At 38.7% G+C, this 17,532-nt stretch overlaps 1 protein-coding gene across 1 annotated transcript in view; it reads right to left on the bottom strand.

Annotated features, from left to right (window-relative positions):
• Positions 1-2,804: 2,804 nt before the first annotated feature.
• Positions 2,805-17,532, bottom strand: part of LONRF1 (LON peptidase N-terminal domain and ring finger 1) — a 43,020-nt gene continuing 28,292 nt past the window's right edge. The window contains exons 8-12 of the mRNA XM_006834479.1: positions 15,808-15,929; positions 13,347-13,505; positions 13,047-13,209; positions 9,810-9,965; positions 2,805-4,161 (exon numbers count right to left, since the gene is read on the bottom strand). Coding sequence (XP_006834542.1) covers positions 4,003-4,161; positions 9,810-9,965; positions 13,047-13,209; positions 13,347-13,505; positions 15,808-15,929 — 759 coding nt within the window. The 3' untranslated portion in view covers positions 2,805-4,002. The remainder of the gene's footprint in view (positions 4,162-9,809; positions 9,966-13,046; positions 13,210-13,346; positions 13,506-15,807; positions 15,930-17,532) is intronic.

The following is a 17,532-nucleotide window of genomic DNA, read 5'->3' as shown; positions in this document are numbered from 1 at the left end:
CTGTCTTGATGGTTTTAGGGTCCTCTGTTCCTGGAATGTAAGAGTTACTACTCTCCTCTGTATGTTTATAGCTGTGACAATCACATTTAGTCATGGTAACAAAATTACTCACTATTGAATCTTAAGAATCTTATCCCCATCTCCTTCCACCAAACCTGTCTAGATCCTGTCATTTCTTTTATGCTGTTTATTTTCCTCAAATATTTGGGATTTGTACATTAATCTTTATTGTTTGGGATCCCTTCTGGTCCATTGCACGCTCCATCAAAGATAGTCTGTGTTGAGGTGGGGAATGAGGCAACACACTATGCAGGTAGGTCAGTAGCTTGTTATCTGTGCAGGTGGGTGCCCCATCATAATGGGGATCTGTACCTACTTCAGGTTTTCGGCATCTTCTCTGGCCTAATGTCCACATCCATTGGTTAGGTCTGAATACAGTTGCTGTTACTGCCTAGCCTATTAGGAAGATGAATAAATGATGGCTGTTTCAAATATAATTCTCACCAAGGAATCTCCATGTATCTTCTGAGCCTGCCATAGTTTGGAGCTCTCCTGGAATCACTCCATTTGGTTTGAGGTCCTCATTTATGAACAGCTGTGCTTTATTCTAACCTTACATATTTAATCCCATTTGTGTAGCTCACAAATTCCTTACATGTACTGATAGTGGATGAGCACTAGGTTTTTCTCTTTTTGATTTTAGAAGGGGAGTTCAAAGATATCTACTCAGTCTAGCCATATTTAGCCAATCTCCCTTTTTGACTGGCATTTTAGTTCAGCTCAGTGGTCAGGATATGACTTAGAGCTTAGGCCGCATGAAACTGTCAGACACTAGTCTTAATACTCTGTACAGGTTGGTAAAGGCGCCCTGGGGGTACTACGGGTTAAGTAATGGGCTGCTATCCACAGTCAAAATCCACTAGCCACTCTGTGGGTGAAAGAGAAGGTTTCCTGCTCCCAGAACAATTTGCAGTCTTGAAAACCCTACATAGTGTTGCTATAAATTGGAATGACTCGATGGAAATGAGTTTTTTTTGTTTTTTTAAAATAGGGTTTATGTGTTTTATTTAGTGTTCCCTCTACATGCTGTAGCAAAGCATACAGCAAGTGCTATTGAATTTCAGAGTCCTCTCAGCTGAATGAAGGCTTCTGAATTGGACCTTGAGTAAGGTAACAAATTGGACATGCAGATAGGTATGTAATGAGAGAAGAGTCACAACTAGCTACTTTGGTTTGAAATACAGAATTCATGACAAAACAGATACAAAGTGACAAAGGGAAAAAAATCTGTCATTTAACTTTTTTTTTTTTTAAATAAACTATATGGAAGATGCATTAGGAAAATACACTCCAGAGATTCTTCTTGTAATCTTCAGGCTGAAAATGGTCAGAGACCTATGTATCAATTAATCTATCACAAAATTTAGGGTGAAATGACAAGTAATGTCCATTAGTATGCACAAGTATGTTAACTTTGTGATGACCATTTGTGTGTGTCTGTCTCAGAGATGTGGATTCATGATCAGAAAACTACTATCGTATGATGATAATTTGAGCATTATATAGGTGAACTGTCAATATATACTCTACAAGTCACTTAATAGTCATTTTAAGAGTTTTTTCTTACAAAAAAAAAAGTTTATTCTGACACTTCAGAAACTACTAACACAGTATTTTTGAATGGTGGCCTACCTAGGCAGCACTTTCTGTAGTAGAGACAGCAGATCCTCAATTGGCATAACCTGGAGAATGAGGAGAGTGCTTACTGTAGGGAGTCATTTCTTAACCTTTTTTTTTTTTAGAACTGACTTTTATATTTGAAAAATCTTAGCTGGGAAAATAGGAGCTAAAATGATCAGGCTCTGGTAGCGTAGTGGTTACAAATTGGGCTGCGGGCCGCAAGGTCAGCAGTTCAAAACTACCAGCTGTTCCGCAGGAGAAAGAGGAGGCTTTCTGCTCCCGTAAAGATTTACAGCCTCGGAAACCCTGTATAGGGTTACTATGAGTCGGAACCGACTCCACAGCATATAACAACAACAACAAAGTGACCAGGTGTGTGTTGAAGGAAGATGTCCCAAATGGGGGTAACATGTATGTAAGAATTTTATCTTTATCCAAAAGGGGCATGGATTTTAAAAGGCTGAAAATTGGTGATTTATGGGTGGTTCTAGGAAGTCCTGGTGTGGCACTGTGTGTTAATGTGCTGGACTGCAAAGTCACTTTGAACCAAAAGGTCAGCTGTTCAAACTCACCAGCTGCTCCTTGGAAACCCTATATATACTATGGGCTGGGACCAACTCAGTGGCACTTAATAAGTATTTAGTAAGCTAGTTGGAGTCTTGCTGTGGCACTATAGGATAAGCACTGGACTGCTAACTACAACACTGGCAGTTCAAACTCATCACCTGCTCTAGGATGAATCCCAACTGACTGGACAGCACTTAACAATAATAAGGGTCTAAGCCTCCTTCAAGTCCTGGTGTAGCACTGCAGGTTAGTATGCTGGACTGCAAAGTCAGTTTGAACTGCAAGGTCGGTGGTTCAAGTTCACCAGCTGCTCCTTGGAAACCATACAGAGCGTCTCTATGGGTGGAACTGACTCAATAGCACATAAAAACAACATTCAGACACTGCATTCTTTTGGTCAAAAGTGACCAAAAAAAAGTATTTTGAAAATCCATAGTTTATGTCTCCTGTCACAAAACAGTGAGCAAAAGTCAACTGTGCTTTACTGTATACAGTGTGGTTTCAGCAATGATTTTTTTTAAACATTGACCTAAAATTAAAAAAATTAAAATAGTTACTATGAATTTAGCTTTTATTCAAAATTAAATAAGCAAAAGCAAAATCTGTAAGAAACTTTTACAAATGACTTACATAAAAGAAAGCTGATAGAGACAGTCACAAGTTTGCAACATATAATTACAAAAGTCTCTAGGGCAGCATGAATATAAACCATGCCATCGCATGGTGATCTAAATTTGATATAAGGCATAACTAACATTTGCACCAAGGCCAGAATTTAAAACACAACAAAACAAATCTTAAAAGCTTAGCTCTACATTAAGCTTCTTTTCTTCCCCTAGGTCCTCAATGGGCTTATACTATGTAATTTAAAAAAACAAAAAGCACATCATGTCAAATTATAAATTACATAGATGGGCAGTAAATGTGAAAGCCCCCTAAAATGTACAAACAAACCAGTACTGAATTGAGTTCTCCATTAGCCTTTATGTACAATTAAATGTAAACCATATTTTCACAGTTTTGAGTGTTTTATGAATCGATGCACAGTACCATGTCAGGTGTGTAATTGTTCCTGAAAACTGGCTCTAGGTTCTACATCCAATGCCTGTCAGGCACCGTGATGTATGTATTTACATAAATAAGAAACTGTGTCATAGTCAATGGTCGAGAGAGTTCAGCAAGAGCAGTATTTCCAACAAATAGTGATACTCAATACCATAGTTTACAGACTTGTGCAAATATCAGCATTAGGACAGATAAATCTGAGGCAAATTCAATTTGCAAAAACTTGTATCGCTACTGTTGTAAACTTGGGCAATATATGACCCTCAGCAAGTTCTGCTCTCTATGGCTTTTTTTTTTTTTTTTTCCTTTTAAAATTTTAAAGCCAGAGAAAATGCATACATACCACCCATGCACACACACTCACTCACACACACACAACCCACACATACACACAGAGTTCTCGCTTCAGAATATGGTACATAGTGCAACTTCATCACAATGTAGAGGTTTAACACACATTCAGTGCGTGTTTTTCTGTGCAAGTTCTTAGTGGTCTAAATCCTAGTTGAAGGTATTCATTTGAAGAACCACATGATTCAGGAGGTTGAAGAAAACAAAACAAAACAAAAACAACAGTTTCATTACATTTCTCAAACCAGCACTAGATGTGCAAAGGCAGCGAACAATCTGACTGTCGACCCAGCCAGATTAGGGTTAACTGTTTAAAGGAAAATTGATCCAAGCAGTTAGTTACTTAGACTGGTCTCTAGAAAAATAGGTCAGTATATGCTGTATCTTTGTTAAGCGTTCTTTCAAAGACTTCATTGACAAAACTGACAGCTGATATCGTGGGTCTACAGGAAGAACTGCTAGAAGCCACCAACACCATGCAGGTCCATTAGGGGTTGCCTAAAAAAAAAAGTGAACATTTTATAGTATTAATAAAGTGAACATTTAAGTAACCGTAGTACCAAACTACTACTTCTTGAGCACATAACTGTGTGTCAGTTCCTATCACAATTCTCTTGACAATCATGTAAAGTAGGCATTATTATGGCCATATAAGAGAGAGAAATGAAAGTAAGAAATGTAATATAACTCGCTCAGGAACTCTCAGCTCATGTGTGGGAGGGCCACAATTAAAATCCAGAACCAATGTTCTTTTCTCTGTTACACAATGCCAAAAATAGCGGTTTTCAACCTTAGTGCTACTGACCATTATGATCTAGCTAACTTTGTTGTAGGGCACTGCCCTGGGCAGTGTAAGATGTTGAACAGTGTCCCTGGCATGCCAGAAACTACCTTTAGTTGTCTCCACATTACACTGGCAAATGTCTTGTGTATGGACTAAACGGCAGACTGAAGCATTAAGAAAAGGCCATTGACAAAAAAGGTAAAATGTTTGCAAAGAATTATGGATCCTAGGAAAGATATAAAAAAATGGTCTCAGCTTTCACTTTTGTTTGAAAAACAAGCATTATCTCCAGCATGGGGTCTCTCTGATGATGCAAAGCCTGACTACTGGCTATTGGAAAAATTAGAAATTCAAATGACAAACTTTGTAAGCAATCTTTACTGTATATTCAATCGCTTTTTACTGAACCTGCAAACCAAAGTTTCAGAATGACAAAAGGAGCTATGGTATCACCGTATTGACCTCAACAAGGTCCTGGTGTAGCACTGCACATTAATGCACTGGACTGCCAAATGTGGTTTGAACCATAGGGTCGGCAGTTCAAGCTCACTAGCTGCTCCTCGAAAACCCCATACAACATTACTGTGAGTTAGAACCAACTGGACAGCACTTTACAACAGAATCTAACTGGAGTTCCACATTTGTGTGCTCTCTCTTCTTAACTCAGGATGGCTTCCATCCTTTTCAGTATAATGGAGAAGTCAGAAAACTCGTTTCCCTGAATCCCCGTCCCCATAGATAGCTCCTGGTTTCTTCATTTGCCACTGAGTTGATTCTAACTCATGGTAACCCAGGTGTTACATGATTTCCAAAGTTGTCAACTTTTAGAAATGCATCAGTAAGTCTTTCTTCCAAGGCACTTCTGGGTGGATTTGAAACACCAACGTTGCAGTTAGTAGCCAAGCCCTTAACTATTTGATTCACCCAGGGACTCCTCTTCCAGATTAGACTTTGCCAATACAGAGGCATACCCATGTAAATTGCAAGTGTTAAGGAAATGGGAGGCTATTGCAGACAGAGGTGTGGGAAGGTGTAAGATTCACAGAAGCTTTCCAGAGCTCTCTCCACTGCTGTAGCTTGAGACACTAGGGGGTACTTCCCTGTGATTCCTAATAATTACAGCAGCTTCCCTGCAAGTTCTTGAGGACCACTCTGCTTTGCTGTTGCAAGCTAAAGTCTGAGACAGCAGATTCCTTGAGTTTCATTGGGAATGTTCTTGACCTTCACAACGCAAGTTCTCCTGATGGTTGTATAAAATGCTACATCCTCCATGAATTCTCCATTTGCATTGTATTCTCTAGAGCAGTGGTGTTCACACACTTTGCATCAGTAGGTGATGAAAATGGGTGTCAGCTGAGCTTCCTACAAGAGTGCATACCAGAGAAGACAGCCCATAACTAAGGATACTGTAGAAGAGGGGATAAGGAATTTGAAATGGAACACAGACCATCTGGAAAATTGTGACACTAAACACTTCATTCCTGGAATACATAGAGTAGCTGTTTTTGTTTTCTTTTTTTTAATGATTTGATTGTGAATTGAGTGAAAGTTTACAGGGCAGATCATCAGTTTTACACTCAACAAATCATATACCTTGTTTCATTACAATGACTATAATTCCCTACAAGTACCATCAAGGAGCTCTGGTAGCGCAGTGGTTACGAACTGGGCTGCGAACCTCAAGGTCAGCAGTTCGAAACTACCAGTTGTTTCAAGAGAGAAAGATGAGGCTTTCTGCTCCCATAAAGATTTACAGCCTTGGTAACCCTGTACAGGGTCACTATGAGTCGGAATCGCCTCCACGGCACATAACAACAACAACACATGTACCATCAGTTAACAGTATTTTTCTCTATTCACTAAGGCTCTTTTTTCTTTTGCCCCCAACATTAAGGCATATATAATAATTTACACTAAAGGACATATTCTGCAAGTCTGCCTCCTGCCACCAGTTCTCAGTCCCTCTCTTTCCATGAATCTAACGTCCTCAGCTGCTCCCTCTCTCCATGTCCTCATCTCTGCCTCCATCTCTAGTGTCACTGCTTCTCTGGATGAGGTCCCGCATTCTGCTTGTGCTCATCTCCCTTGATGGTCCTAGGATCCTGTTTCTGGACTGTAAGATTAGCTACTTCCCTGTTTTTGTTACAAAACGTTTACCTTTACAAATATGATAGTCACAATTAGTCATGATAACAATTACTCATTATTGAGTCATAAGAATCTTATTCCCATCTCTTTTTACCAGATGCATCTAGACAAGATGAAAACTATTCAGTGGGGACTCTATTTTCCCATACACACTCTTACACTAAACTCCCTTGTGAAACCTTGTAAACCAGTCACTTCATGCCTTTATTGCCTCATTTTAGGCAGCCAGTGTCTTAAGTTGCCCATTCCTATCTATCCTATGTACACAAGGGATAGCATTGATCTTGATGTGAAGACTCCTTCCCTCTCTGCTGGTATTTACAGCTACTACATCCATGAGTATATGTCAAGTTCATCAAATTGTAGCAATTTACCCTTGTTTAATTTATCCAAAAATTGTAGCAATTTACCCTTGTTTACTTTTTTTTTTTTAATCTTCCTCTAGTCGAGTTCTGATCATCAAGCCATTGAGGCTAGGTCAAATGGGTACTATATCTGCAAGTTTGGGGTTATTGTGCCTCTCCCCTCACTTCATATCAGCTGGATGCTTCACTCTCAGCTCTAGCCCTCTGTGTCTATGTCCTTGTCCATGGTCCCAGGTGTTCCCAGGTCTCACCACACTTTGGACCAACCAGCCCTTCCTCTTCTCTCTTTCATCTCCAGGGCAACGGGAGTCCACGGAATGTGGTCGAACTCAGCCCATTTTTTCATTGTTGCCTTTCCCCCTCTTCTACTCAGCAGGAGACCAACGTTGACCATCATCAAGCTTATATGCCTGTTCATGTGTTCCCTTTGAGTTTCAGTCTTAGACGGGGGTGCTTTTGTTTTCTTGAGCAAATCCTGTCTTACAGAATGTTACTAACAGGAGACTAGGTGATAAAAAACAAGGATGATCAAGCAAATGGGAGGCTAATGTTTAAATTTTCTGTAAGCCAGTTTAACATTTATCATTTATTTATTCAGGTTTGTGCTCATCAAAGGTTATTTCTGTCATGTTCAATCAGACTCAGGTAACCACAATAAAATAAGCATGTGGCAACTGATAATATGCTAAACACCGAATAAGTACTGACACTTGAAATGCACTGATGCTGTCATTTTAAGTTCAGGAGAAGGTTTTAGTTGATTCAGACTTAGGTGAACCTTTAAGAATCAGAAGGAGAGGCAGTTTGCATCACAGTGGAACTTAATATGTCTCCATTTATTTCTACTTATTTATGACCATTCCTTTACGAGAATGACCACACTTTGCTCAATCCAAAATTGAACTATGACCTAAAAGCGAGTGCTTTGTTGAGTCTCTAATCAAATTCTTTCATAACAGTGTCTCTTCTTTTAAGACTACTACACAGATCTGCTTACACAGAAAGTACCTGGTAGTTATTAGATTAAGCTTAAGTACAAACCCTATGTACCTGAGAGCAAGGTCTTAAAAATAACCGCTTCGGAGAATACTTAATCTTTCAGTCCAGAAATCAGAGGAGCCTAGGACCATCAAGGGAGAAGAGCACAAGCAGAATGTGGGACCCTATTCAGAGAAGAAGCGACACCACAGATGGAGGCAGAGATGGGGACATGGAGAGAGAGAGAGAGCAGGTGAGGACTCTAGACTCATGGAAAGAGAGAGACTGATGCTGTAAGAACTATACGCACCCCCTCCACACAAAGGGTAGACAGGGATGGGCAACTTGGACATTGGCTACCCAAAATGGGGGGAGGGATACAAAGGCAAGAAGTGACTGGCTTACAAGCTTTCAAGAGGGAACCTAGATCCAGAGGGCGTGGAGGGAGGTAGAGTCTCCAGTGAGTGGTGTCCAGCCTGTCCAGGAAGGGCTGATGAAATGAAATATAGATGGGTCTCTTGGGATGCGATGGTGAATAACTGTTATCAGGACTGACTGTGAGGGTTGGAAATCTAAAGATGGACATTTTGTAACAAAGAGGGGAGTGATTAATTTATCAGTCTAGGAGCGGAGGACCCTGGGACCATCAATGGAGAAGAGCGAAGAGCGGAATTCTACCCAGAGAGGCAGTGATGCCTGGGATGGAAGCAGAGAAGACAACATCAAGAGACTGTGGGGCTGGGGGCTCAGGATCAGGAGATGGAAAGGGGCTGAGGATTGTGGTGGGTGGGGGTGGTGCAGGTTTACAGGGTACACCCCTTGGTTGGGTGAGGATGCATGGACAGGATGATAACTATGCCAACAAAATGATGGATGATGGAATGAATGTAAAGCTGATGTTCTCCCATGTAGATTATCACACAATTCACAATAAAACACAAATAAATAAATAAACAGATATATAGGAAAAAAAAAGAGAGGGACTGAGTGACCAGGAGGCAGGCTTGCAGAATGTGCCCTTTCCCTTTGGCTGTTTAAATTTTTACATATTCCTGAGTGTTTTTGTGTACATCCTCCCCACCCCACCCCCCAAAAAACCCCAAAACAACAAAAAGAAAATCAGATGGAATAGAAGCAAATACTGTTGAATGATGATGCAGGGAGGAGATTGTAATCATTGCTATGAAACAATGGTGTAAAACCAATGTTCTCCCATGTAAACTATCACTCAATTCACAATAAAAAAAACTTGAAAAAAAATAACCATTTCATGAGAAGTGAATTACAGGAAGCACAAAGGAGAAAACGAATTTGAAGTGAGTGGGTAAAAAGTAGGGGATGAGAAGAAAGGGATATTTTTTGAAGTACAGAAAACGTCACATAAATCCTCAATAACTGTCAAAGAGTAATGGCAACAGTTGGCTGGCTCACAGGCTCAGCTGTCTTATAGTCATAATTTAATGGATGGTCCCGTGTCCCATTTTTCATTCTGTAGCCCTCTTTCAAGAAAGTCTTTAGTTAAGGCCTTTCTCTGGTACACTCCCTGAGGTAGATATCTCAGCTGAGACCCATTTCCATCCCCTAGCTATATATAATTGGAGTCCTAGTGTAGCGCTGTGAGTTAATGAACTGGACTGGAAGGCTGGTATGATTTGCAATATAGGCAGTTCAAGGTCACCGGCCACTCCTCAGAAACCCTATCCCCAGTTGCTATGAGACGGAACCGACTAGACAGCACTTAACAATAACAACCACCTATGTAAACTGTATGGAACCCCACTGCTTTAGAGAATACAATCAGGATTCCAAAGGCAGGGGCTTCAGAAGAAATGTGAAAAATGGAAGAGCAAGCAAAACCAAAGCCACCATACCTGAAGGTCTTCCTCCCTTCTTTCAGGCATTGATCCAAAGTGCTGAAGTATTTGACTTCGAAATCTATCTCTTAAATTCTGGAACCAGCTGCAGGCTTGAGAGTATACCAAGTTATGAAGCTCTCGGAGATTGTTTATGTCATCTTCATTGTTCACCTAGAAATACAACAGTCAGTAAGACTTCTGGGTCTAATCTCTGTGCCCATCACTACCCCTACAGAGTGAAAAAAAAAAAAAAAATCAGAAAAAGAAGGGAATATCTACTTCAGTGCTGGAGTATCAGAGAGTATTATTCTTACGCAAAATGAAACATACATTTCCCATCTTACATAGTGCCAGTGGCGTCAGACAGCAAGACCTGACCTTTATACCTGAACTAGGAGTGCAACTCTGTGGAACCCTATCAACAGCCCCCACCTATAGCCCCTAATTGGGAAGATTTCTGGGATAAATGTCTAAACAAAATTAGAAATCCTTTTGTCTTTATGGATCATTGACTTCTGACAGCAGTGACCTAAAGAATACAGTTGCTAAAATAAAAAACGAGGGGCAGGAATGCAGATAATATACGACAAAGCAATGGCAGGATGGGGCCAGTCACGATTACATTTTTGACAGGAAATAGAGAGCTGAAAAACAAACAAAAATGCAACAAATGACTTGTAAGATACAGAAGAACTTACGCAAGATGAGCTTCTTCAGCTGTGGCTTCCTTTATAACCTTCTCCTTACGCTCTTCAGACTATTATCACCAAATTGCAAAAGCAAACTTACACACATCAACCTTCTAGCCTGAGATCCCAGAGTATTCTCACAGAATGAAAGTGACCACATATAAACTGAACTCAAAGACACATCGACTTACTACGTGCCAGGCAGTGTTCTGTTTCATATACATTAACTCGTCTGACAAACACCAAGCCTGACTCAGCCTTTCATACTTCAGGGATGACTAAATAGAAAAACAACAAGGGGACTCTGAAAATATTTTAAAATATAAAACACAAGAAGAGTGCACAAAAAGCACTTTGTTTTGAGATAAAAATTTAAATAGCCTCAGCATTATACTCAAAAAATTCAAGGGAAAAGCAAAACAAAACACAAGCTAACCCACGAGCCAAACAACCATGGACTCTAGAAAAGAAAGAATGATAAAAAAGGAGAATCAGGTTGAAAAAAGAGATGGCTAAGAAGCAGACAGAAATATAAAAAGAAAGATGTTTAAGAACCTTACTGCAATAATAAAATTTTAAACTTCATTAGGAGTCTCAGAAAACAGAATGCTACAGTAAGCAAAAAGACTTTGATATTAAAGCAAAAAACAAAACATACACACATAAATTTGAGAAGCTTTTCCAGAATTCTCAAGAATATCATTACAAAGATTAGGAAAACTAATGTGAGGAAAAATTATTAGAAATTCTTAACATCACAAAGACATAGGGAACTCATCAAATCCAGAATGCTTTCCAATATGCTATTTTCTACTGTCATCTGTTTACATTTATGAGGGCAAGTCAAATAATATTGTTATAAAATCATAAACACTTTTATTAAATAAAAATATGAGAATGTGAAGCTATTGTATATTCTACGCCTAGGTCTATACACTTCTGAAAGTGAAGTTTCCATTTCTCTAACCTCTAAACCTTTCCTAAAGAACTCTGTGCTCATTGATTTGTACATCAAAATAGCAGTTGTGGCATCCTCAAGGGACTCAAATCATGTTGCTTTTAATGTTCTTTGAGCTTGGGGAACAAAAAGAAGTCTGAATGGGCAAGATTAGGGCTATAGAGTGGATGGGGGTTAGGTTTCTTCAACAAAATTCTTATAGGATAGCCCTTGTTACTCTCAAACAATGAGCAAATGCAATGCTGTGGTAGAAAAAATTCCTTGGTGGGCCTTTCCTGATCTTATTCTCACCAATGCAGTTTTCAGTTTTCTGAATAGTTCTTCCTAATAACTCTCCATGATCAGCTTGTGCCCTTTCATAAAATATATCCAGGTAACTCCTTTGCAGTCCCCAAAGAACAGTCACTACAACCTTCTGATCTTGTTCCATGGGAGAAAGATAAGATTTTCCATTCCAGTAAAGATTTACAGCCTCAAGAAATCCTATACAGGGTCACTATGAGTCAAAACCGATTCCACAGTACATAACCACCACCACCACCACTACCATTACCTGATCCAATGGAGGCCTGGTGTGGCACTGTAGGATAGTGTAGAACCACTAGGTTGGTTTGAACTACAAGGCAGATGGTTCAAACTTAGCAGTCGCTCCTTGGAAACCCTATAGTGGGTTGCTATGAGTAGAAATTGGCTTGATGGCACCTAACAACAGCTGATTCACTGGGAAGACTCTGAACATTTTTTTTGAAGGCACCCTAATCAGACTTAAAAAGTATATTACTGAGAGAACTTATCTGCAGCAATTCACTGATTCTAGGGATATGTTCCAACACATTTTGTTTGAATGTATGAACTGGCATCCTCATTGCAATACTTTTTGTTGTTGTTGTATAGAGTCTTCCTCTTTTTCACTTATACTCCACCAAGCATGGTGTCTTTCTCCAGAGACTGGTTCCTCCTAATAACACGTCCAATGTCTGTGAGACAAACTCTCACCATCCTCATTTTTAAGGAGCATTTGCTGTACTTATAAGACAGATATAGACTTCATGAAGAGCATGGCATCAGGAATGGAGGGAGCTCATTAATAACTTGTGATATGCAGATGACACAGCCATATTTGCTGAAAGGAAAGAGGACTTGTAGCACTTACTGAGGAAGATCAAAGACTGTATGGCCTTTAGTATGAATTACATAAAACTCAACATAAACCAAAATCCTCACAACCAGACCAATAAACATCATCATGATAAGTGAAGAAAAGACTAAAGATGTCAAGGAATTCATTTTCCTTGGATCCACAATCAATACTTATGGAAACAGCAGTCAACTCAAACAATGTATTGCACTGGGCAAATATGCGACAAAAGACTTCTTTAGGGTATTAAAAAGCCAAGATGTCACTTTGAGGACTGAGGTATGTCTAACCCAAGCCACAGTATTTCAACTGCTTCATATGCATGTGAAAGCTGGACAATAAGGAAGACTGAAGAATCCATGTATTTGAATTAAGGCATTGGCAAAGAATATTGAACATACCAAAGACTACCAGAAGAACAAATTTAGAAAAATTAATGCATTCTGGAAAAGAACATTCGTTAGTACCTTAATATCTTCGAGATATTCAATATCTGCAGTGCAATATCCATCCTTCATTCCTCTTTTTAACACTCTAAACCGCTTTCCTCCAACTGTATCAACCACAGATCTTCCATCAGGTAAGAAATGCACATTTCTAATTTGTAACATACAACCATAATCTGCAAAACTAAGTGAAAAACTTTGATTAATATTGAAATTCAAGTACCAGCATGCAAGCTTTTACCATATTCAAAGGCAGTTCCAATATAAATAAGAACATTGGAACCGACTTAACCGCACTTAACAAGCACACATAAAACACACCTATTTTGTGTGTCACTGACACACATCCCAAACTGTTTTGTTCCAGTCTGCATACTTCTTCGAATCATCAGTCTGTATCTTGGCTCAAATACATGAAGAGGGCAAGGCACAGTGGGGTAGGCCATAGTGCAAACAAATATTGGAACATTCTTGGTCAAGCTAAAAAAGAAAAAAAGTTTCATTACTGTATGTTAGAACATATAACAAAAATGAGTAAAGGTCACAACAATAATGAATTCATGTAAAACAAAAATTAGTCCAACATAAGGTGACATGTTAAAGATGCTAGAGGAATATTCACTGTAGCATTGTGTATAGTAACCAAAACTTAGAACCAAAAAGAGGGGACTAATGGCTTATTTACAAAATGAAGTATCTTGTTTCCATTAAAAAATGACATATGCAGATATTAACTTGAAAAAAATTATATTAAATATAAGAGACCATAGAATAATTAGCAATATGATCCCAACTTTGTTTATATATAGTAAAGGCTAGAAGAATTTATGCCAGTATATCAAGGGGGAGTCCCTCTGCATTGCAGGAATATGGCTTTCCCCCAAACTCTGTTCATTTATATTTTCTAGTTTTCCTTGAACATTATCTTAAATTATGTGTGCAGAAGTAATGGTCAATTAAAACATGTTTAAAAATACAGGAGTTAGTTCCTCTCCTTATAATATGTGTACTTTACCATCATGGAGACTCTGCTTAGCAACATAACTGAGGATTTCAGTAGTACCTATGAATTAAGCTCTGTGGTACACTGGGTTAGCAATGGGCTGCTAACCATAAAGTTGGTGGTTCAAACTCACCAGCTACCCAGAGGGAGAATGAAGAGGCTGTCTGCTCCTGTAAATATGTAGTCTCAGGAAGCAGTTCTAATGCAGTCCGATGGGGTCACTATGAATAGGAATAGACTCAAATGGCAGTGGGTCTGGTTTTTGCTTTGCTAGTACAATAGTTAACAAGTTGACTGCTAACCAAAAGGTTGGCAGTTTAAACCCACCCAGCAGCTCCATGACAGAAAAGACTAGGCAATAAGCTTCCACAAAGATGACAGCCTAGGAAACCGTATGAGGCAGTTCTATTCTTCTCTGTCCTATCAGGTGGTGATGAGTTGGGATAGATTCCACAGCACACTGACAACATGCTTATGAATTAGAAAATTGTTTTTTAAGTGCCACTGAATGAGTTGCCCTAGTGTTTTTAAAAATAAAATAACCAGTGAGTAAACAGAAAAGAAATCACTCTCTCAGCTCTCCTCACTTTACAATTCTATTGTCATGGGTTTACACCCTCTTCTATGGCAGTCAGGATGCATCACTGTGTTGAGGATTTTAAAAGTTTAACTGTGGCTTTCTTATATTCACAGTCTTCTGTGTCAATAAAAAGCTTCATAATCTGCACAACAGAGTATTTTCTACCAGGCACTTTCCATAAAAATCACATGATAAAATACCGATTCCTTAAAAAAAAAATACCGATTCCTTAAGAAGACAAGCAATGTTTGTAAAGTAGAGAACTCTTTGTCTTGGCCATTGACCACAAAATAAATCTGATGGGCATATACTGAAAAAGTAAAGATCACACACAAGTGCAATAAATTTCTTTTTTAGAAATTGAGAATTGTAAAATGTTCAATTTATATTGTCAAAGACAATAGGAACAAACAGTTGTTAAAATAAGAACAGCATAAAAAATTGTATCTTTTTTTCTTTTAGTGTATGCTATTAAAAGAAAGTGAGAGTTAAGAACTAAAAAGCTAAGAAAGAAAGAGAGATCCATCTGACTGGTTAAAGACAAGCAATATAAAGGGGGTTAAAAAAAACAAAAAGAAGAAAAGTATGAGAGAGAAAAATTGCAGAACAAACAAAACCAAGTACAACCCATGCAGCCTTGATTCACCATGAGGTCCTCTTAGTAGTGGCATGTACCATTAAACCCCAGTGTCATCTCGTACTGACTCAGGCTTTTCCTTCCTAATGTTCACTTCCATCCTGTTCCCAGTCTACACTTTCATTACCTAAGATTTGACTCTCAGTCACCCCTTTCAATTTTGATCTCAAGCCTCAAGGTCTCATCCCCCTCCAGCTCTCTACTTGGCCCTTTCTGTTCCACTGTCCTCCTGATCCATTTACTGCCCTGCCATGATACATCAGGGTTGCTGGCATCACTACTTTCGGCTCCACCTCTCTATTCTCTGTTTCCTGATGTTATTGCAGGAAATTCCTCCCCACATAAATGTAATACTGCTTTAGCACAGGGAGCTAAATCAGTAATTCCCAACAGAACTTTGGGAACTTACCAGATGAACTGACCACTACCTGTTGAAAATGTGCCTTTGACTAGACTGTGAACTGAAGAAAGGATCCAACTTGTAAGAAGGTTTCTCCTCTATCTTGAAGGGTAATAGTTCATAATTTGATTATGTATGTGTTAATTTTTATAAGAAACTTACTGTGAGAGTTCAGCAGTTTCTTCATCATATATTTTTTTTCTCTCAGACAGCTCATTAGGCAGATACTTCACTATTAATTCTTCCAACAGCTGTGTGACACAGTACCTCCTATCTGCTAGATACTAAAAGACAGTATTATGTTACAATCCAGTAAATTTTTTCCTATAATACAATACAGGCAAAAGAGTTGAACTGAGATATTAAAGCTCTTATTATACACATATACAGTCAATTCAGAATTACTTTAATTAGTAGGGGGAAACATTATAATGCATGAAGTCAAAGGAAAATCTGCATAAAGCTCTGCTGGAGAGTATCAAAGATACATGGTTACAACTTGAACCAAGCACAGTACATGAGATTGTTCGTTCTCTTGCCATGATCAGAAATCCTTTTATCAGCAGAAATCAACCCTGCCCCTACCATCTCCCACATCAAAGGCCAATTGACATCTGACAGCTCTTGGGTACCTGACACTACTGTTCTGAGAAACAAAAACTAAATAAGGAATATAAGAAAACAATATATTTTGCCTTATTTAAGGAAAATAAGACTATCCCTTTTCTTTGTTCACAATTTCAGTGAAATAATATTCTGATAAACTTTCTTTCAGATTTTCTTTCCATTGTCATTGTCATTTCTTTCCAGTGTCATTCCGACCCTGAAGTCAAGAGGTTTTTGTTCCTACATGATCCATTCCTCTGACTGTAAACCAAATGGTATATTTAACATAACTCCCTGAATGCTCTTTAAAAAAGCATTTACCTCATGCATTTGTGCCATTCCTTATTCCAAGTATTAAAAGCCAGCTAAAACAACTCTGCCTATGAAAAACCTACCTGTCTTTTAAGGTCTGGCTCAAAAAGCTTTACCTTTCTTAATTATTTTTTAAGCCCCCTGTGCTACAAACAAAAGGCAATTGCCATACTGTAAACTGAATTATGGGGACACAGACATATCATGGTACAGGAATCAAACTAAAAATTGATCAGGGCCAGGGACCAGGTCAGGATGTGTGCACAGAACTTTAGGCAAAGAAAATGCCCAAATAAGCATAATGAGTGAGGAAAAGATAAAGAGAAGCCATCCTTTCATCTGCAGAACCAGCAAATATAAAGGGGGAAGTTGTAATTACCCAATGAAGAACAGACTAAGAAATGTGAGAAGCTGGGAAATTGGCTACAGTAGAGCTTTTCAAACTTTAGCATGAATAAGAGTTTATTTAAATACATACTACTGAGGTCCACCCCAGAGTTTCTGTTTTAGTAGGTTTGGAGCAGGGTCTGAGAATTTGCATTTCTAACAAAGTTTCAAAGTGATGCAGATACTGTTAGTCCAAGGAACACACTTTGAGAACCACTGGCTTAGCTACAGCCTGCAGAAGAGTACCCTTTAGCACAGAATCTATGCACAGAGAACTTAAAGAGTTTATTATAAAATGCATCAAATTTTAAACATTAATAAAGCAGTCCTATCACCATTTTCTCTTAAATTAATAAAGATGTATTTACAATTAACACCTCAAAAATAAAATAAAATTTTTATCTCTGTATTAAATTTGGAGAAACAGAACTTCTCTGGTAATGCTAACAGGAATCTAAATGTGTGCATATGGGGCCGGAAGGTAATTCCCATCATTTGTCTGTCATTTTGTTGTACTGTGGTAGCTTACATGTTGTTGCAATACTGAAAGCTATGATTCTAGTATTTCAAATACCTAAAGGC

Source organism: Chrysochloris asiatica, unplaced genomic scaffold, assembly GCF_000296735.1.
Source record: "Chrysochloris asiatica unplaced genomic scaffold, ChrAsi1.0 scaffold00011, whole genome shotgun sequence".
NCBI classification, from domain to species: domain Eukaryota; kingdom Metazoa; phylum Chordata; class Mammalia; order Afrosoricida; family Chrysochloridae; genus Chrysochloris; species Chrysochloris asiatica.
The sequence above is the reverse complement of the archived record's forward strand: the minus strand, read 5'-3'. Positions and strand labels throughout refer to the sequence as shown.